The sequence below is a fragment of the Hylaeus volcanicus genome, chromosome 5 (genome assembly GCF_026283585.1).
Source record: "Hylaeus volcanicus isolate JK05 chromosome 5, UHH_iyHylVolc1.0_haploid, whole genome shotgun sequence".
Taxonomy (NCBI): domain Eukaryota; kingdom Metazoa; phylum Arthropoda; class Insecta; order Hymenoptera; family Colletidae; genus Hylaeus; species Hylaeus volcanicus.
Genome location: NC_071980.1, coordinates 3,787,010 through 3,806,727, shown reverse-complemented (window position 1 = coordinate 3,806,727; position 19,718 = coordinate 3,787,010). Strand labels below are relative to the sequence as shown.

Sequence of the window (19,718 nt, the reverse complement as noted above, 5' to 3'; positions counted from 1 at the left end):
ACACATGTTCACGAGTGTAACATAAATTCTATTAAAGATATAAGAGACGACTGTATTTGAATTGGAATAACAGATTAAATAATTATGTAAATTTGAGACTGAAATCTTCTTCGCTTACGTCAGTTCTCAATCGTAGATGGTTCGGTTCCGAAGTATCGATCTCCGAAGTTACCGATGCCTGGTAACACGTAGAACTTCTCGTTTATCACAGGATCTAAGGCGGACGTCACAATTTTCACACGTGGAAACGCGTAAGCGATAGAGTGTACACCAGACTCAGCCATGAGTAAAGATACGAGTAGCACGTTCTCCTCGGCAACGTCATGGTCCAGTAAGACTCTGATAGCCATGATGGCGGCTGCACCTGTTGCTACTGTCGCATCCATCAGTATCACTTTATAGTCTCTAATGTCCTTTGGTAATCGAAGGTAGTAAAGCTATAATAAAATTCAGTAACTGACATTGGGATCCTAATGAAAAGAAAAGACTGTAAATGAATTGTAAATACCTCTGGTTCTCCGGTCTGTTGGTTCGTTTGTATAAGAATCTTTCCTATTCTTATATCCTTGCACACATCCCTAACAGCTTGTTCCATGGTTTCGCCAGCGCGCAAAATAGAAACACCACATATTTTATCTGTAGCACCACGCTTTCCTTGATAAAACACACCTTGAGGCGTTTCTACAGTCACGTCCTTTAAACACCCCAAGATAAATGTAAATAATAATATGAAGAAAAATCTCTAACATGGTTTGTACTTCATACAGTCGATACAATGTTTGATAGTACTCACTTCAAAAGGTAAAAGAGATAACGCATATTCGATAACTAAACGTATTAAACGTTTGGAGTAGAATATAAATTCGTCTCTGTACGTTTCTTTATTCCTTATAAATGTGTGTAGACCCTTAACTTGTGGTGTATCTGGAAGCAGGTAGAGAGAAGATGGCAATGGCTGACCAATATACGAATGAGCTAATTTTTCTCTGAGTTTGAAACCCCTCTAAAATAGGAAGCGATAATGAAAAAACGCGTCGTGTAAGACAGAGTTTTGAAAAACAGTCTATCTTACCAACTGCAGTTGTGTATGTACATGCTGTACAATAAGCTCAATCGCAACTTCATTTTCTCCACCACGTGGCACAATAATGTCCGCGTGAACCATTAATGGCGCTATATAATAGTAAAAAGCGGGTTGTACCATGGTACTGTACTGCTTTAAAACACCTTCCAAGTCCCTCCCTCTTTGAGATATATCTCTACGTAATCGACGCGCAAGCCTCACATCAGCGTCAGTGTCGACAAATACCTTCATGTCGCACATCTTGGCCAATCGAAGAAAGCAGATCAGTGGTAATTTGTTTTTTGCTTTCGTACCTTACTGTGTTTATCAATCCGCTGATCCTGCTTTACTGATACTAGATCGGCTTACCTTTAAAACGTCGACATTGTAGAAAGTCAATATTCCCTCAAATATAATGACATTGGCACCATACATTGTTTTCTTTGAAAGGAGAAAAAATATGATGTACACTTTCAGTGCTTACTAAACACACCTTTCTTCAAATCAACTTACGGTTCTACTTTCTCTGCTATGCGTTACAAAATTATAAATAGGAACTTCCACCATTCTGCCCTCTTTCAAACGTTGTAGTGTACTTTTAAGAAGCTCAAAGTCAAAAGCGTCGGGATGATCAAAGTTGTATTCGTTATATGCAGCCATTTCGTGTTGTTTTTCGTTCAGCACCTACACCAGAAATTATTTATATCGCCGTTCGCCTATTTTTAACACTAATCAATACATATAACTAGAGATGATAACTTTTCGTACTTTGTAAAATGAATCCATACTTAGAAGCGTTACCCATGGTACATCTAAGGATTCTATAATTTTTGTCGCGACTGTGGTTTTGCCAGATGCACTGCCTCCACAAATACCTGAAATAAAACTAATAATAACACCAAGTACATATAATTATACTGTTTGAAATTAACGTTACTAAATATGTATCTTAGATAGATATTACCAACCTATTATAAAAGGTTCTACTTGCTGTCCTGCCGAATTATACCATGGTGGTCTACCAGCCGTGTATATCGTTCTAGTTTTACTTCTAAGGATGGATTCTGAAGCAGTCTTTTTATTAGACTGTGACAAACTGGTAGTACGTTGTCTTCGCGATCTTGGTGATCTCTGAGAACCTGTTAAAGAATTATAGACTTTGTAAACAGAAAACATATATATCTAATAAAGGGAAGGAAAGAAACAAAATTTTGAAGAATTCTAAGGCACATCATTGTTATATGTAACAGAAACAGAAACAGAAACAGAAACAGAAACATTAAGGAATGATAGAGGTAACTAGGAATGATACTTTTGAAATTCTTGGTCATCTTCTGTAAATTATGCAATTTTTCTACATTGGTAAACCAAGTGCATCCTGTCTGCCAAATACAAGTACTCCTAATCATTGAGTCTGTAAATAATTAGCAGACAATCTAACTTTTACCAAAATATATGACAAACACCAATGCTTGCAAAAACAAGATGCCGTACGAATATTTAAGAAAAATCAACATTAGAAATAGTTGATATTAACTGAGACTTCCTGGTATAAGCCACATCCTATAGATAAGGTACTCCGAGCATTGCAGCTAATTTCTTTAGAGTTGACACATAAATGATACACTGATTAAATTGATATATGAACTACTGATATGTATACTAAACATTTGACCCCTGAAGAAGCTGGGTACACCGCTGGTGAAACAGCATATTTTACCCAAACGACACAGCTTATGCCAGAAAGCCTTGATTAAAATCAATCATGAAGAACCAGACCATGAATGGCTCAAATAACATTAGAAGATCACTTCGAGTATTAATAAGGATAAATGAAACAATTATTTTACCCGTGGAAGGTGGCCGAGGAGATTGCGGAGTAGGTGTCCCTATGTCTGAACGTCTGATGTGTTCAGCATCTTCACACATCTCGTCGAGAAAGATTTCTCGGTCGTCAAAGCAAACTTCCCCGTCATCGCTGAATTAGACAAAAAAATCGATTTGTTTTTACCGAGGAAACCTATCAACAACGAAACGTTGCTTACCTCTCGGAACTCGCTGAACTCGGTGGATCGAAATGATTCATCTTAGCTGCCATATTCCTGATCACGTGCAAGGAATTTTAACGTGAATCCACGCGATTACACCTTTTGCGTTGCGATACCGCTTCGACGAGTTCTGTACTCTCATGCATCCAATGACGATTTCTGTTTTTCAAATGATTTACTGATTTGACAGAAATTGCAACTGCGAAGACAAGTGACGACAGTCGACCAAGTGCACGGGAACACTTCGCCACCTAACGCTGATGTTCTTAAACCACAATAGTTTCGAATACTTGTTAGATCGTCTGCAATATCTAATGTTCATAACAGATCACTATTTCGAATATTTATTCTATTATAATAATAAATTTTGATATTTTTAATCTATATATAAGTCTCTATTGAATAACAAATACTCTAAGAATTACTTTGAAACATTTGGTATTTAAAATCCATTATCTTCTCCTTTATTCTAGGCAAAGGTTAAAATCAGTCATCAATTGGACGTATAATCAATATTTTAAAGCGAGACATAGAACCAATCAAATACAGGAATCGTTAATTTAATTCTGAATCGTGTAAAGATCGTGTAAATTCTAGATCGTGTAAAGTTTCACCTATAAAAATTTGAGTTCATACAGTACATTTAGCCTAAGCATGGAGTCTTCATGTAAATCGGCTTTGACAAATTTTGGCGGTACACCATCACTTACATGGTTAATATTTACCGACAGTAAATTACCGTTACGCGTGGATTATGCATCTGTAAAAGTATGAAAGAAGATGTTTATCGGTGTTCATTTGTAACTTTCCCTAATATTACGAATGCGATTTAAATGTAAGAATTCATAATTTGTAAAAGACAAGTTTTACAACAAAAATTCGGTGAAAATAAGCTTCATTTAACATGATGCCGGCTATCATAACAAATAGTGAAAATTATGAGGCAGAGAAGCAAGCACAGACAGATGATATAGAAAGACATCAAATGTCTTTGAATGGGGATGTTATGAAGGAGAACAAAAACACAGGTAAAATATTTGAACACAATAACGTGGAAACAAATACAGAGAACAATTCAAATGATAAAGAGATTAAATTTATTTCTAATTCATCAGTCATTGAAGCTACGATACTTCAAGAATCAAATAAAGGTAGAAAAAAACTTCGCAATGGAAAATATATTAACACAGAAGTTATAAAAAATTTGCACAAAGTTAATAAAAATGCTAATAAAACTAGATCATTAAACCAAAACACTCAATCAAAGAAACCCACTAAAAGGAAAAGCGATATAGCTGAAGAATTGGAATCAAAGGCTCCTATGTTGACAAAAACTGTAGAAAACATAACACATAATGTTAAATCTGAAACTGAATTGATTCAAGAGCAACAAGAACTAAATGATGAGACTGAAAACAATACCCTTAAAAGGACTAAAACAGAAAATTATAATATTAACATAGAGGAATCAAAAACATTATTTCAGAAACCTGTTAATATTCATCAAAAGTGTGAATATTGTCGTCAAAAGTTAACAAGTGCTGATATAAAGATATATCCAGGTCATCCCAATGGAGCAGAAGAAGAACTTATTGCATTAACAGATCCAAAGTTATCTTTATTTACAGGAGAAGAAACTATGGTTCATGAAGGCGATGAGAGACCCCAAAATAAAATAACTGACTTTTGGTAAGTTATTCTGCCATGAATATACAAATTGCAAATGCAGATTTTTTAAGATATAAAATTTAATTTCATGTTGTTCTTCCTTTTTGTAGTGTATATGATAAAAATGGGCATTTGTGTTCTTTTGACACTGGTCTGATTGAAAAAAATGTGGTTCTTTACTTCTCTGGCTATATGAAACCTATATATGAAGAAAATGCCTGTCCAGAAGGAGGTGTGCCTACAAAAGATATGGGACCAATAAATGAGTGGTGGGTGTCTGGTTTTGATGGTGGTGAATTAGCACTTGTAGGATTCACTACAGCATTTGCAGAATATATATTAATGGAACCTGCTGAAGCATATGCACCATTTATGGATTCTGTAAAAGAAAAAATTTATATGAGCAAGATAGTTATAGAATTTTTATTAGATGAAATTAATCCTACTTATGAAGATTTACTAAATAAGTTACAGGTAACATTTTGTTATGGAAAACTAAATACCTAAAATAGTATAAAATACTGTAATTTTTACCTACACACATGTGTACATTCTTTTAGACTATAGTTCCACCCAAAGGATTATCTAGATTTACAGAAGATTCCTTATTACGATATGCTCAGTTTATTTGTGATCGAGTTATTTCTTTTGATGCATCTGCAAGACCAGAAGATCCTCTACTAATTACAAGTTCCTGCATGCGAGCACTTGTAACACTTGCAGGTGTAACCCTTAACAAAAGAATTGCATTGCGAAGAACACAATCTAAAGATCAAAAAAATAAGAAAATTTCTTGGACAAAAGCTACAACTACAAAATTAGTTAATAATATGTTTGAAACGTTTTTCTCTGATCAACTAGCTACAAATAATGAGAAAGATGTATCGGTATGTAATCCATATTTTTTTAAGATTTATAAAATTTGTATGTTATACATTTAATTATTACATACTACATTTTTAATAGATACCTAAAAGGCATAGATGTGGAGTATGTGAAACTTGTCAACAACCTGATTGTGGAGCTTGTTCTGCTTGTAAAGATATGACTAAGTTTGGTGGGTCTGGTAAGAGTAAACAAGCTTGCAATAAAAGAAGATGTCCAAATATGGCTATACAAGTAACACATTTTAATGAAAGAATAGTTTTTCAATAACTGAGACAAATTAATATTTACCAAATATGTATTTCATTTTTATAAATTTAGGAAGCTGATGATTCAGATCAGGAAGATGAGTTTAATGAAACTTTAATGGAAGACATAAAAATTACACAGAAAATGATTTTGAAGGAATTTAAACATGTAGAGAAGGAAATTACATGGGTTGGAAAACCAATTATAGACGATGGTCGAAGAACATTCTATAAGTCAGTAATTGTAGTTGATGAAGAAATAAAAACAAATGATTATGTATTGATCGAATCAAATGATCCCACTGTACCATTGCAAATAGCTAAAGTTATGTATATGTGGGAAGATAAGAATGGTGCAAGATGGTGTCACGCAAATTGGTTTAGGAGGGGTAGTGATACTGTTCTTGGAGAAACATCAGATCCTTCAGAATTGTTCTTACTTGACGAATGTGACAATGTACCATTTACTTCAGTTAAATCCAAAGCCACGGTTATTTATAAAAATAGTCCAGAAAACTGGAGTCAATTAGGTAAAATTATGCTATCCATAATTGATGTAATATAATGTGCATTTATATTTAATTATATAATTACATTTCAGGTAATGCAGACATATTACCAGAAGATAACATACAGAATATTGATGGAAAAACATTCTTTTATCAAAAACTGTACACACCAGAAACAGCTCGTTTTGAAGATCCTCCTCTAGATGCTGTATGCCAACGAAAAGAAATCAGTCATCGATTTTGTCCTGCTTGTGTGCGCTTTACTGCATTACAGTGCTTTTATACACCAAAGGTTTGAAAAATGGAATTTTAAATGTCTCTTTAACTATACTCTTGACTTTAAATTTGGATAAAAAACGAAATGTTCGTTTATTTTAGGTTTTTGGCAAAGAAGAAGAGAAAAGTAATAAAGAAGTAACATACAATATGGTAAAATACAAAGATGAGGAATTTAAAGTTGGATCAGCCGTATTTTTATCGCCAGGAGCGATAAAATATAAATATACATCAACATATCATACTGCTTCCAAAATAAAAAAGGGGAAAGTGGATGAAGATATGTATCCTGAATATTACCGAAAGTCTTCAGATCACGTTAAAGGTTCAAATTATGATACACCTGAACCATTTCATATTGGTTACATTAAAGCAATATACGCAACGACCAATAATAAACTAGTTGCTTCGTCAGATATATGGATTAAAATAAATAAAATGTATCGACCAGAAAACACACACAAAGGACTGACGTTAATGCAACAAGTTGACCTTAATATGGTATACTGGAGCGACGAAGGTAGAAATGTTAAATATATGTAATAGTTCTTAAATTATATAAATCAACTGAATGAGTTTCATTAATTTTGTCAACTTTTCTTTTTCAGTTTGTGATGTTAAGTTTTCAGAGGTAGTAGGAAAATGTTATCTAGCATATTCAGATAACTTGGACCAATCTGTGGAAGAATGGACGGCTGGTGGTCCGAATCGATTTTACTTTTCTCAAGCTTATAACGTTTCAGAAAAAACATTTGGTGATCCACCAAATCATGCTATGAATATTGGAAAACCTGGCAAAGGAAAAGGAAAAGCAAAGTGTAAAAACAAACAATTGGAGACCTGCGATACTAAGAAAACAATTGAAAAACCAGTAGATTATTTTGTTGTGTCAAAGAAGTTAAAAACGTTAGACGTTTTTGCTGGTTGTGGTGGTTAGTATAAACCTTAAATTTCACTACATTTGTATGAAATTGGATAACTGAGACTTTTCTAATTTAAAATTTATATTATAGGATTATCTGAAGGATTACGACAAGCTGGTATTACAAACAATCGATGGGCAATTGAAAAAGATGAACCCGCTGCATGTGCTTATCGACTCAATAATCCTGATACAACGGTATTCTGTGAAGATTGCAATGTTCTTCTGCGAAAAGTTATGAATGTATGTACAATTGAGAATATAAATTTTGGAAAATTGTATAGATTGCATGCAAGTCTGAAATATATTTTTATGTATCTGTAGGGTGAACATTGTAACAATATTGGACAACGTTTACCTCAAAAAGGCGAAGTAGAATTATTATGCGGTGGACCGCCTTGTCAAGGCTTCAGTGGCATGAACCGTTTTAATTCACGGCAATATTCGTTATTTAAGAATTCTCTAGTAGTATCGTGTTTGTCTTATTGTGATTATTATAGACCCAAATTTTTTGTTATGGAAAACGTTAGAAACTTCGTTTCTTTTAAAAGAAGTATGGTACTCAAATTGACATTAAGATGCCTTGTACGAATGGGTTACCAATGTACATTTGGTATTCTGCAAGCTGGAAATTACGGTATACCACAAACAAGAAGAAGGTACGTAAAACTCAAATTGTATCAATAAATTAATGTAAATAATCCTTGTTTGTGTACTTTGTTATTTTATTTGTCATTTATATATTTTAGACTTATAATATTAGCTGCTGCACCTGGAGAGATACTTCCAAAATATCCAGAACCAACCCATGTATTTAGCAAACGGGCATGTCAATTAAGCGTTATTGTAGATAATAGAAAAGTAAGATATAACCAAATTGACATAAGAATTCTGAAATTTATCCGTATGAATTCAATAATTTCTCTTTTTCTTTGCAGTATTCATCAAATTGTGATTGGATGGAGTCGGCGCCGTATAGAACTATCAGTGTTCGCGATGCAATGTCTGATTTACCTAATATTCGTAATGGTTGGAACAAAGAAGAAATGGCGTACGAAGATGAACCGATATCCCATTTTCAAAGAAAAGTGAAGTCCAAATTATTATTTATTAATCAAATAATATTGCTCACAAATTTTTTTAAATAATATCCCACACTTCTCGTACATAGGTGAGACCTAAACAGCTTGATACTATATTAAGAGACCACATTTGCAAAGATATGGCACCACTAGTCGAAGCTCGAATAGCACACATTCCAACTGCAAGCGGATCTGATTGGCGAGACTTGCCAAACATTGCAATACGTCTAAGCGATGGAACATACTCAAAAAAATTGTAAGTATAATTAATTCATAGTTTTCTATACATAAAATAAATAGTTATTCTGCATAGTAAATTCTTTATGCATCTGTATTGTAGAGAATATACTCATCATGATAAGAAGGCCGGTAAAAGTTCAACTGGGGCATTTCGTGGAGTATGCAGCTGTTGTGAACGCAAACCGTGTGATCCTATAGATAGACAATATGGAACTTTGATTCCATGGTGTTTACCTCACACTGGAAACCGTCATAACCACTGGGCGGGATTATATGGTAGATTAGAATGGGATGGATTCTTCGGCACTACTATTACTAATCCAGAACCAATGGGTAAACAGGTCAATATTATTTTCTTTAATCAAAATCTGTATTCTTTACATCTATATCGAAAAATATTACTTTATCATTTATTTACAGGGCCGCGTTTTACATCCTGAACAAACCCGAGTTGTAAGTGTAAGAGAATGTGCTAGATCGCAAGGTTTTCCGGATTCTTTCAGATTTTATGGAAACATACTTGATAAACATCGCCAAATCGGTAATGCTGTTCCACCACCATTAGGTGCAGCTCTCGGTTTTGAGATTAGAAAATGTTTAAAATACGAAAGCATTCAACAACTAGAAGATAAAAGTTAGACAGTTTTAATAACTGAAAATAATATTAGGACTATTTATAGCAAATTTTTAAGATATTGCATTCAATCTTAATGGTAGCATAATGTTATGAATATCTTTTTCCATCTACATAAATTTACCAATATGTTTTCGGTAAACATACGTAGATACTTCGTTCCTTTTACGATTTACGTGACCAAAAGTATTATATGATGTATACTTTTGTTTGAAAAATTTTGTCGTACAACGAATACCTTACGAGTTATTTGAGGTCGTCACGTTATAAGACTCACCCTGTATAATATGCAAATATAAGTATACATATATATATGTATGTATACAAAAGAACGACTAAGCGCGTACATGCGTCGATCACCTACAAAGGGTAAAGGGTGCAACATTTAATTCGATACAAAGTTCTTCAGGGTAAAAATCAGTATTTTATGTTAATATTATTAAAATAGTTTTCAATTTTTGTTTTTCTACAAAAATTTGATTTTACCATTATTATATCATGTGTATATATTGTAACTTTCTACAATTATATGTTAATGATAGGATTGTTTATCGGTATAATTTTAAAAGAGACATAATGTCAAATAAAATGATAAAATAACAAGGAATATTTATTATGAAATAAAGACTTTAGAATGAAATCATATATCTGTAATTACTCAATTCCTCTTACTTTTTGTTTTTTTAGTTTCATCTAGTTTATAAATGTTCTTTTATTATTTTTATGAACGTAAAAATATTTGTAACTAGAAAATATATAATAGAAATTAATTTTGTACCCATTCACAGTTATTCAAGATTTTGTATCTCTTCGTATCACTTATCAGATACGGCATTGGATTCAGTTGGATTTTCCAACGCAATAATACACAGACTATATGTCTAAATAATTGAAGCTTTATCTAATAAATTTTTTCTATTAATATGTGGGCAGACACTATCTTAATTGTATTTATTAGTGTCTGTACAGCTTTATTAGGAGAAGGTACCAATTTTTCATATATCACTTAGTTTCAGTTAGAGGTTATATGGTTATTTTTGTGTTGTTTTTTTTTTTATGTAACACAATTTTATTTATAGGTTTGACATGGTTAATGGTTTATAGGACGGAAAAATATCAAAAATTGAAAGCTGAAGTAGAGAAACAAAGTAAAAAACGTAAGTTTCCAAATAATAATGACTATTTAAAAATTTTAATAAGTCCATTCCATAATTAAACAAAACTGATTTTAGTGGAAAAGAGAAAGGAAGCACATGGGGATTCATTGGATAAGCAACAGAAGAAAAAAATTGAACGAGAGGAAGAACGATTAAAAAATAACAATAGGGATTTGTCTCTCGTGAAGATGAAATCAATGTTTGCAATTGGATTTGCATTTACTGCTCTTCTTAGCATGTTTAATAGTATATTTGATGGAAGAGTTGTAGCAAGGTTGCCTTTCATTCCAATCAGTTGGATACAGGGTTTATCACACAGAAATCTTCCAGGCGATGATTATACAGAATGTTCATTTATCTTTCTGTATATACTTTGCACTATGAGTATTAGACAGGTATATAAATATATACATATATATTTGTTTTATAAAATAAATTTTAAAATTACTGGGTGTGAATGTTATATTTATTTTCATAAGAAATAGTTATATTAACTAAAAGCTGCATTTATTATTTACAGAATATTCAAAAAATGCTTGGATTTGCTCCATCTAGAACTGCAAGTAAACAAAGTGGAAGTATTTTTGGACCTCCACCTCAACAATTTAAATAAATTTAGAAAAATAGTGAATACATTATTTAATAATGCATGATGATTATGTAATTATAATGTAAATTTTGATGAATTTTTCTACAATGCTTACTTTTTTAGTTGACAAGTGACTAACACTAAAAGATATTGTTTAGTATATATTAAAGTGAAAATACAAAATTTAATGTATTCTCAATGTGAATATTATACATGACAAAATTATTTACTTCACATACAACAAATATATATTTAATACTGCTCTGTTATAATTGACTGCATAAAATACTGCAATCTTTCTCGTTTACAAATAAATGAAAATATGGTGACATAGAATTAGAATCAACACATATTGATACTTTTATTATTATAAAAGTATATAGTATATGAGATACTATGAACAATTTGTTGAATGTTATTCGTTTCTGTTTCTAATTATATTTTATTTTTGATGGCATTTATATTTTTTATAAGATAGACTGGAGAAAGTGCAATGTTTCTGGTTCACCTTCTTTAAATTTGGCGGTACTCTGCATATGCATATAAAAACGAAGTTGGTAGGAGACGCCGCGAACATGGTTTCAACCTTCGACCATATGCACTCATAGACACGGCCTGTAAGTATACACGAATCAAAGTGAAGCAAAGATAACGGGAAAATATTTCCTAGAGACCATTTTATTTTGTAACTAATAATTATAAATAAATAACATTACTCTTGACATTTGTGTATTGTTTTTACTATTTTTTAAACTAAAACAAGTTTAGTGTTCAATATTCAGTGATAGGACTGCGAAACAAAGATGTCTGAATTTAAGGTTATCCAATATAACTTATGTATTGTGCATATGTTTGTCTTGTTACAGATTGTTATATGAATATTAATCAATCTATCCATGTGTATAATTATTCAAAATAAAATACAAATGAAGCAAATTGAGTAATATTAAGTCAATATGTTCAGCAATAAAAAGAGTAATTTGCCACCAAGACCTCACATTCCTGATCCTGAACATATACTAGAGGATCTCAATAATGCTGCTATTGATGATATAGCATTTAAAATAATAAATAAAGGTTGGAGTATCTTCTGTATCATTATTAAAAATGTTGAAACCAGGGTTAAAAGAATGTTGTATATATTTTAAATTATCACAACTATATGCAAAATTTTGCATATCTTTAATATTTTATTTCCAGATGAAAATGCTGAGGAAAGTTCATTAAATACAGATACTTCTGATACATATCAGAAGGTTAAAACATATCTAAATATAAAACAGCAATTAAAACATTTGGAAACAACTCTTGAAAGAAAAGAACAACATTTGAAGGCAGACACTAAGGAAATAAGTAAACTAGCAGATGACATTAAGAAACAAGCACACGCTGCTTTGATAACATGAATCATTTTTAAAATTATATTTAAGTTGTGTAGATATTACTTCTTGTAAAGACAAATTTAATGTACAGTATCAATTCTTAATTTAATTCTAACTATCTTAATTATTAATATTATACAATGTAAATTAGCTGCTTGTACAAAATAGTTTTGCTAATAGTCGCATTTAAAAATGTTAATACTTATGTATGACTATGACATAATAATATAATGTTTGTACATGAAATATTTTTATCACTGTAAGATACATACAATTAGCATTGTATAAAAATAAAGGTCACATAATAGTAATTCTTTTACATTGTGTACATATATATACTAAACAGAATGCTACCAACAATAATCACTGTTTCAATACCTACAACTTGTATACTATATAAATGTGATGAATGATTTCATCATTACATAGTGACCTAAATATAAATGTTATAATTCATAATATTAAAAAAGATCATAGAATTAATAGGTGATATATATTCAAAGGCACTATATTGCAACAAGAAATATAATGTATTTTATGGTATACATACTTTGTAGATATTAAAATATATACTTTAGTTTAAACATATATATATAGTGATATAAAGTTTCACGATATAGAAAACTACATATATATCGTGTGAATTTTTAGTTGCTCAAATGTACTGGTTCATTAATCACATATTTTCATTCCATATGGATTTCAAAAGTATTTTTTTATAAGATATAAATTTTGTTGTATTTAAAGTTCAAAAGTATTAAAAATCATTTTAGTAAATATGATAATGTTATTAATATGTTTATTTCTTTGAAAATGCTTTAAAAAATACTGTTGTGCATCATTAAAATTGTTAATTAGGAATGCCTGATGTAACATCATACCTAACTAGTGGATCATTAAGATAAGCACACCATGTAAAGCCAGGTGGATATCCTGAAAAAATCATGCAAATATTCTAAATTAGCAATTTCAATTAAATAATATAAAGGACTATGTGATTATAACGATTAGAAGTTTTATAAAAGAAAATATCTAATTGTGTTATATACATTTGTGAGACATACACACACACACACACAAATAAATTTAATCTACAAAACTATGGACCTACTTTACATGGATTGTGTTTGTTTAAATATGCATGACAAAGATTCAAATTGCACAATACTTACACGATACTATTTACTGAATGATTTTCATGTACTGACAAAATGTGGTCGAGATAAAATATCAAAGTTTATCGCCTTTTGTCCAGCTGCATGCAAGTAATCCCTGAATTAGTCAGTGGTTAGTAACAAATACCTATATTTTAGAAAATATAACGTAAAGTACACTCGGTAACTACGATTGAGTAATAAGTTTTGTATGCAGTAGTTATTTTACTTTAATGAAAAGGCTTCTTACAAAAATACAGTTATACCCTCACCAAACAAAATATATATTATATACTTATCTTTATTTGTAACATTTTTAACAATTATATAAAAGTGCTTTACATTCGTTTTTTTTTTTTTTTTATATATATATATATAAAAGTAGAACAGTCCTGTTCATTTACAGATGTTAAGTATTTTCAAACGGAATACAAAAGTATACAATATATTAATTATATTCTTATATAATGTATCAATATATTCAATTAGGACGGAATTAAGAGATATGTAAGTTCAATGTTGTATACTCTTTACAACATATTGAATGATTACTTATTCGCAATAATTACAAAATACTTAAAAATTGTTTAGTATCAAGTTTTTACTTGTAATAATATAAATTGCTTTAAACGTCGGTAATATAACAATTATGCTTCCTTTAAAATAAAAATAACGACTCAAATCAATGAAGTAAAATTGTTTCCAAATCGTACGTAATTTTTCAGTATCAATTTTGAAATATTATATATTATTACACATATGTGTAATATCATCAACTTCGTTATAATTCTTGCAACATATATTAAAAAACATGTTGCAAAAATTATAACAACTCAATTTATAAAAAATAATGGTAATAATGGAATGATTATTCATCTTTCTTACTTAGACTAATAACATGTATAATCTATACTTTCTATTATTTCTTACATTGAACATAATGTGCCATTGTGCCTTGTAAAATGGAGAATGTTAACTTGTATTAGTTAATAGCGAAGTACAACAGTGTGAATGAACTCCAGAAATTTGTCATATGCAAAATATGCGGATTCAGTCAAATATTACATATATACATAATATAAATACGTCAAGGTACTTTTCCATGTTTCCACAAAAAAATACTTTGCCCGTGAAAAATTGAAAAATAGATATTAGGAACATGTAACTAATCAATTTAATTCAAGTGTTTAAAATTGTAATTCAGTTTGTGGCCTTAGTTATTTACCACTAAAATTCGGCATTAAGAAAAATGTACGAAATATTAACTTGCCTCTAGGCTTGTATTTGAGATGGTCCTCAATGAATTGACAAGGACAACGGGCGGAGACACAATGTCGTGGTGGAACCGATAGACCCGCGATGTCTCTATTACGTTCTTGCGAGTCTATAACCAGATCAAGTCTGCGGCGCACAAAGTGATGTGCCCATCGAGATGCATACCTCAGCAGCAGCAACTCCGCCCGTTCCTGTCAACACATACCATCATCATTCAATACCTAGGATCAAAGTAACGAAAAAAATATAAAATCCATGTCTCTTGCACCGAAAATAAGGTGCACGGTTAAAAAATCTGTTGCATTTAAACGCTATATATTGCTGTATGTAAATACATAACTACATACTATTTCTTAAAAATTGTAAGTACTTTAATTCTTTAAGTACTTTTTGAAGTAAAGTTTCTTAAGAAACTGTATATCATTCACCATTTTACAAAAATATTTGCTACATACATATTCTATTAAATTCATAGTCCTAAGTTATCAACATCCGAATACTATATACAGTACACCATTAGTAATGATACAAAATACTAAAGAAAAACTTGCAACATATACATGCATGTCATTTATACAATCTTTATACAAATTTTTAATTGTATATTAAATCTTCAGTATTGTAGTGGTCAACAAATTAATCTAGTAAAACAAATTTTATTTGAAAGAACATAGAATATATGTATCTGTGTTCAATGTTGATAATCCAATTCACTAACAAAGAGTATGTAACGATTCTAAAAAAAGTACTGAGTACATGAAGTACTGTACAGTTAAATAAAAAATGATTAATAACGTAAAGTAACTTTAATATCTCATATAGCTTATCTCTACTAATGTAAATTTTGATTATTCACCCATTTTTAATAGTACTATTTACGATATCTATAATTATAGAATTATGAAACTGTCAGAGTTTTTTAATAGATTTTTCAGTTTTAACGCTATATATTTCTTTATGCAATGTAGAGTCTCTAATTTCCATAACATTTTTACTATAAAAATAATTTTAAAACGTCATCAGTAAAATAATGTCAGCTTTTTTAAAACTTTTCAAAATTATCGAGAACAATACTGATTTTCACTTTTAAGCTGCTCTTACACCTAAGTGACGTGACGACGGTACGATTGAAAAAATCGCTTGATAATCGACTATAAGTATGTGTATCGAAACTCTAAATTACATTCGTACTATGTCTACCAATTTAAGTAAACGTTCGACTTCTTAATGTGTTGTATATTGCAGTCTCGTCATTTAAGTGGGAAAATAGCTTTATATCCATATTAAACAATATTATTTTAAATGCCCCTATCTTTAAGAAAATTACTCCAGCTAGGACAGAAATCTCTGCCTCGGACATGCGGTTTATTGCGAAGCCATTCTTCTATATATTGACATGGACATAAAGCTGATGCTAAGTGGCGAGGTGAAGAAGGATTTCCACCTTCTTCGTCAACTGTCCAGTCCAAACGTCGACGTAAATAATCCTTTGCCCAACGTTGTACATAACGGCAGAATACTTGTTCACTTTTACCCTGATAGGTTTCAATTCATTTTAGGAAAAAAATACTATTATAAAAATTTACAATTAAGACAGAGGAAGCAATTCATTTTTATAAAACATATAGAAAAAAGAATCATTGCATTGAATATATATATATATATATAAACTTAATAAAAATAGTATAATTACCTGATGCAAAGGTGCCTACCTGTTTACGAGAAATTCTGGTGGTCGTATTGCCTTGTATCACAATGTCGCTATCATCGATATCCATTCGCTGTTGTAATTCCCTTTTTCGACGCATCTCAGAATTTCCATCTTCGCCAATTACTCTTCCTTCGCGTTCTTCTCGTTCTATTACTTCTTGTAGCTTTTTCTATCATGAAATAAATTATATCAAATATATATTTCATCAATTTAACTATACAAATATAGTGCTTGTAATACTGAGTAGTATATTTGTACATCAACGATAAATAAAAAAAGAAACTATTACAAAACATATTAAGCCCTGATTATTTAAATTAAATGCATAACACAAAAATATCTAATTACACTTACGATGCAATCTGTAGTATCAAAGTATATGAAACAGAGATTGACTTTATGACACGAAATCTTCCCTCTATCATCCAATCCAAGCAATATTTTATGTCGAAGTAAGTGCTTGTTGACTTGAGCCATACATTTCTCAAGATTATGGTTTAATTTTATCTTGACGAACATGCAAAAGAATATCGCTGCAGCATTGAGGACTAACCACATGACACCAAGGCCAAACAAAGTAAGACCAGTCACTCCAGAAAACAATAAGCCAAGCAGTACAATAAATGCAGTAAATATCCAAAGGACAAGTATTCTTTTATAGCATACATTGTACATATTAAAACGTACATCATTTACAAGCAATTCCATTATGTGTACGTAGTCTTCTACAGTAAGCTGCAATAAACATATGACAACAATTTTCATTTAATTATATATAAGAATGTGAATTTTGTATAAGAAGAAAAGATTTTATAGACACAAGGATAAATAACTTTATGGACTGTTATAAAATAAAATACCTATTAAGAAGTCAAATTGAATAAAATATTTACCGTTAAGCCCTGAGCCATTAATTCCTCAGGTACTAATTCTGGTCTAAATTTAGCTGGTGTAATCCATGGCCATCTGGTATTAACTGGCAAAAGAGTAACTATAGTATCTCCATTGGCAAAACCTTGTCTAATATTTCCAATAGGTGTACTTATAACATTACTTGCAGCACTTCTACCATTAGATACATCTCTGAGATCAATAGTTTTTAGAGATGCACTTTTAGGATCAGAAACTCTTACTTCGGATGGCAAATTAAGATCTGGACTTTCAGATGTAATGGAACGATTTAAACCTGACCTATCTAAATTAATCTGGACGGACTCAGTTGATATCACAGCACCCCTATATTCATTGTTTTTTATTCGTTGATTATCTAACTTGTCAACAGTTTTCCCAATCTTTTCAACATTTACTGTAACCGACTCTGGTTTTATTACAGCTGGTGCATTTGTTTTAGGTTTCTCTTCCGTGCCACTGTTATCTTTAACAGGTGTTTCATCCTCAAATTGGACCCAATTTTTTGTTCTTGATGATATGTTAGGTGAATTAACTTCTGGTACATTGTCAGTTGTTTCTTGAGAACTCATTTTTACTGAAGAGCAAATTAAATATATGAAAAGAAATTTAATCAGGGTCAATGAAAAACATAAATAATTTGCCTGTTTATTATTGCTGAGTTTATACACAGCAAATGTAACATTTTCTTGATCCACACAGTAATAAATCATATATTTCTTTTTCAAACATACTTTCATTTAAGTAGTTCATATAAAATGCATTAATTTAATCAGATACGTGATTAGAATATACTTTAAATATGTTGACAAGTGTTTTCAAGTAATGGTTTAAAAAAACAGGGAGTGTCCTGAACATACAATTTACAGTATAAACATGTATGTGTCAAAATATATAATAGTTTCCTAAAACGCCAAAACAACAAATCATTGAATCGAGTCATTTTTCGATCGTAGGATACCGTATTATAAATTTATTATAAATCGTTCGATCTTCGTGAATAGTAAGTGCATAGGAACCGCAAAATATGCGAGAAGACCAAACTTATCCTCGATATTTGTATACAATTCGTATTAGGGGAAGGGTAACGATAAAATTACGTGGAACAATATAAATGTTATATTCGCTGCGTTATCGACGTCAAGAGTGCATGATTGAAATTTCGTTACCTGTTGTGTGATATGACCTATCTCATATCCGTGAGGTGAAAAGGTGCGTAATGTACGAAATCAAGGTGTGCAGCATTGGGATGGGAAAACGAAGAGTGGGGCGAGAGGCACTATATACTATATGATATAAGACTGTATGAGTTAGTATATCTACCTGTATAATCATTTGTCACGAATGTATTACTCTAATCTCTTTTCGCATACGTATGATTATGTACATGTTATCGTTTTTCTTAAATAATTGATAATACTTAAGTATATGATTAATGCACCGATAAGCGAAAATATGTATACATCTTTAAATTTCTACTAAATTTGCATATGCATGCATCGTTTTGTAAATCCAGGCATGCGAGCCTATCTATCTACGCAATATACTGTATATGCGTACTTGTATATAATACATGTATGTACTAAATAGGTAAGGTAAACTAGAAGCTACTGATTGTATGCGCTTATCTACACAGAAGTTCATTAATTCGTTCTTTTTGAGGACTCAGGGTCAGAGGAGTACCAGGAAGAACGGTATGTCCGACAGGCTAATTGTAAGCCCTTTTAAATCTAAATTACAAAGAATTTACCATATTTTTATTCATTGGAATTCACTCTACTCCACTAGGTGGTACAGTCAATTCATCGTAATTCATATTTCTAGGAGCTTAGCCTGGACCAGCCTGGACACCTGGTAACTCCTTTTCGTGAAGCTCTAGTTGCAGCGAGGAATATAGGATATAAAACTAAATTACAATTTACAGGGTGTCCCAAAAATGTTGTAACACCTTGAAAGGGGTGGTTCG

At 31.1% G+C, this 19,718-nt stretch overlaps 5 protein-coding genes and 1 long non-coding RNA gene across 16 annotated transcripts; 4 read left to right on the top strand and 2 right to left on the bottom strand.

Annotated features, from left to right (window-relative positions):
- Positions 1-7: 7 nt before the first annotated feature.
- Positions 8-3,325, bottom strand: LOC128877318 (uridine-cytidine kinase-like 1). The gene is made up of 10 exons (XM_054124515.1): positions 3,109-3,325; positions 2,914-3,041; positions 2,032-2,202; positions 1,832-1,938; positions 1,577-1,747; positions 1,433-1,504; positions 1,073-1,324; positions 794-1,003; positions 509-694; positions 8-437 (listed from the first exon to the last, which is right to left on the bottom strand). The coding sequence occupies exons 1-10, from the start codon at positions 3,159-3,161 to the stop codon at positions 120-122; spliced, it is 1,668 nt and encodes a 555-aa protein (XP_053980490.1). The 5' UTR covers positions 3,162-3,325; the 3' UTR covers positions 8-119.
- LOC128877319 (transmembrane protein 268) lies at positions 3,250-19,269 on the bottom strand. 9 transcript variants are annotated; one of them, XM_054124517.1, is made up of 7 exons: positions 19,076-19,269; positions 17,737-18,329; positions 17,198-17,578; positions 16,845-17,012; positions 15,128-15,323; positions 13,585-13,636; positions 3,250-3,376 (listed from the first exon to the last, which is right to left on the bottom strand). In XM_054124517.1, exons 2-7 carry the CDS (start codon positions 18,322-18,324, stop codon positions 3,250-3,252), a joined length of 1,512 nt encoding a protein of 503 aa, XP_053980492.1. In that variant the 5' UTR covers positions 18,325-18,329; positions 19,076-19,269. The 9 variants fall into 9 exon arrangements, with proteins under 9 accessions (XP_053980492.1, XP_053980491.1, XP_053980494.1 ...); XM_054124516.1 differs by lacking the exon at positions 19,076-19,269 and adding an exon at positions 18,922-19,039; XM_054124519.1 differs by lacking the exons at positions 3,250-3,376; positions 19,076-19,269 and adding exons at positions 11,731-11,936; positions 18,922-19,039.
- On the top strand, positions 3,477-10,206 carry LOC128877315 (DNA (cytosine-5)-methyltransferase PliMCI-like). 2 transcript variants are annotated; one of them, XM_054124509.1, is made up of 16 exons: positions 3,477-4,139; positions 4,227-4,800; positions 4,890-5,253; positions 5,340-5,666; positions 5,746-5,898; positions 5,986-6,442; positions 6,514-6,713; positions 6,800-7,217; positions 7,306-7,629; positions 7,711-7,862; positions 7,944-8,278; positions 8,369-8,480; positions 8,558-8,707; positions 8,791-8,957; positions 9,042-9,282; positions 9,362-10,206. In XM_054124509.1, the coding sequence occupies exons 1-16, from the start codon at positions 4,016-4,018 to the stop codon at positions 9,578-9,580; spliced, it is 4,317 nt and encodes a 1,438-aa protein (XP_053980484.1). In that variant the 5' UTR covers positions 3,477-4,015; the 3' UTR covers positions 9,581-10,206. The 2 variants fall into 2 exon arrangements, with proteins under 2 accessions (XP_053980484.1, XP_053980483.1); XM_054124508.1 differs by having other exon boundaries at positions 3,477-4,800.
- LOC128877321 (calcium load-activated calcium channel) lies at positions 10,408-11,522 on the top strand. Its single transcript, XM_054124525.1, has 4 exons — positions 10,408-10,559; positions 10,655-10,732; positions 10,808-11,127; positions 11,253-11,522. Exons 1-4 carry the CDS (start codon positions 10,499-10,501, stop codon positions 11,343-11,345), a joined length of 552 nt encoding a protein of 183 aa, XP_053980500.1. The 5' UTR covers positions 10,408-10,498; the 3' UTR covers positions 11,346-11,522.
- On the top strand, positions 11,933-12,751 carry LOC128877322 (UPF0449 protein C19orf25 homolog). 2 transcript variants are annotated; one of them, XM_054124528.1, is made up of 3 exons: positions 11,933-12,006; positions 12,188-12,398; positions 12,522-12,751. In XM_054124528.1, exons 2-3 carry the CDS (start codon positions 12,278-12,280, stop codon positions 12,725-12,727), a joined length of 327 nt encoding a protein of 108 aa, XP_053980503.1. In that variant the 5' UTR covers positions 11,933-12,006; positions 12,188-12,277; the 3' UTR covers positions 12,728-12,751. The 2 variants fall into 2 exon arrangements, with proteins under 2 accessions (XP_053980503.1, XP_053980502.1); XM_054124527.1 differs by having other exon boundaries at positions 11,945-12,398.
- On the top strand, positions 18,957-19,718 carry LOC128877324 (uncharacterized). Its single transcript, XR_008457237.1, has 3 exons — positions 18,957-19,061; positions 19,343-19,446; positions 19,577-19,718. It is a non-coding gene; the product is annotated as an uncharacterized LOC128877324 (long non-coding RNA).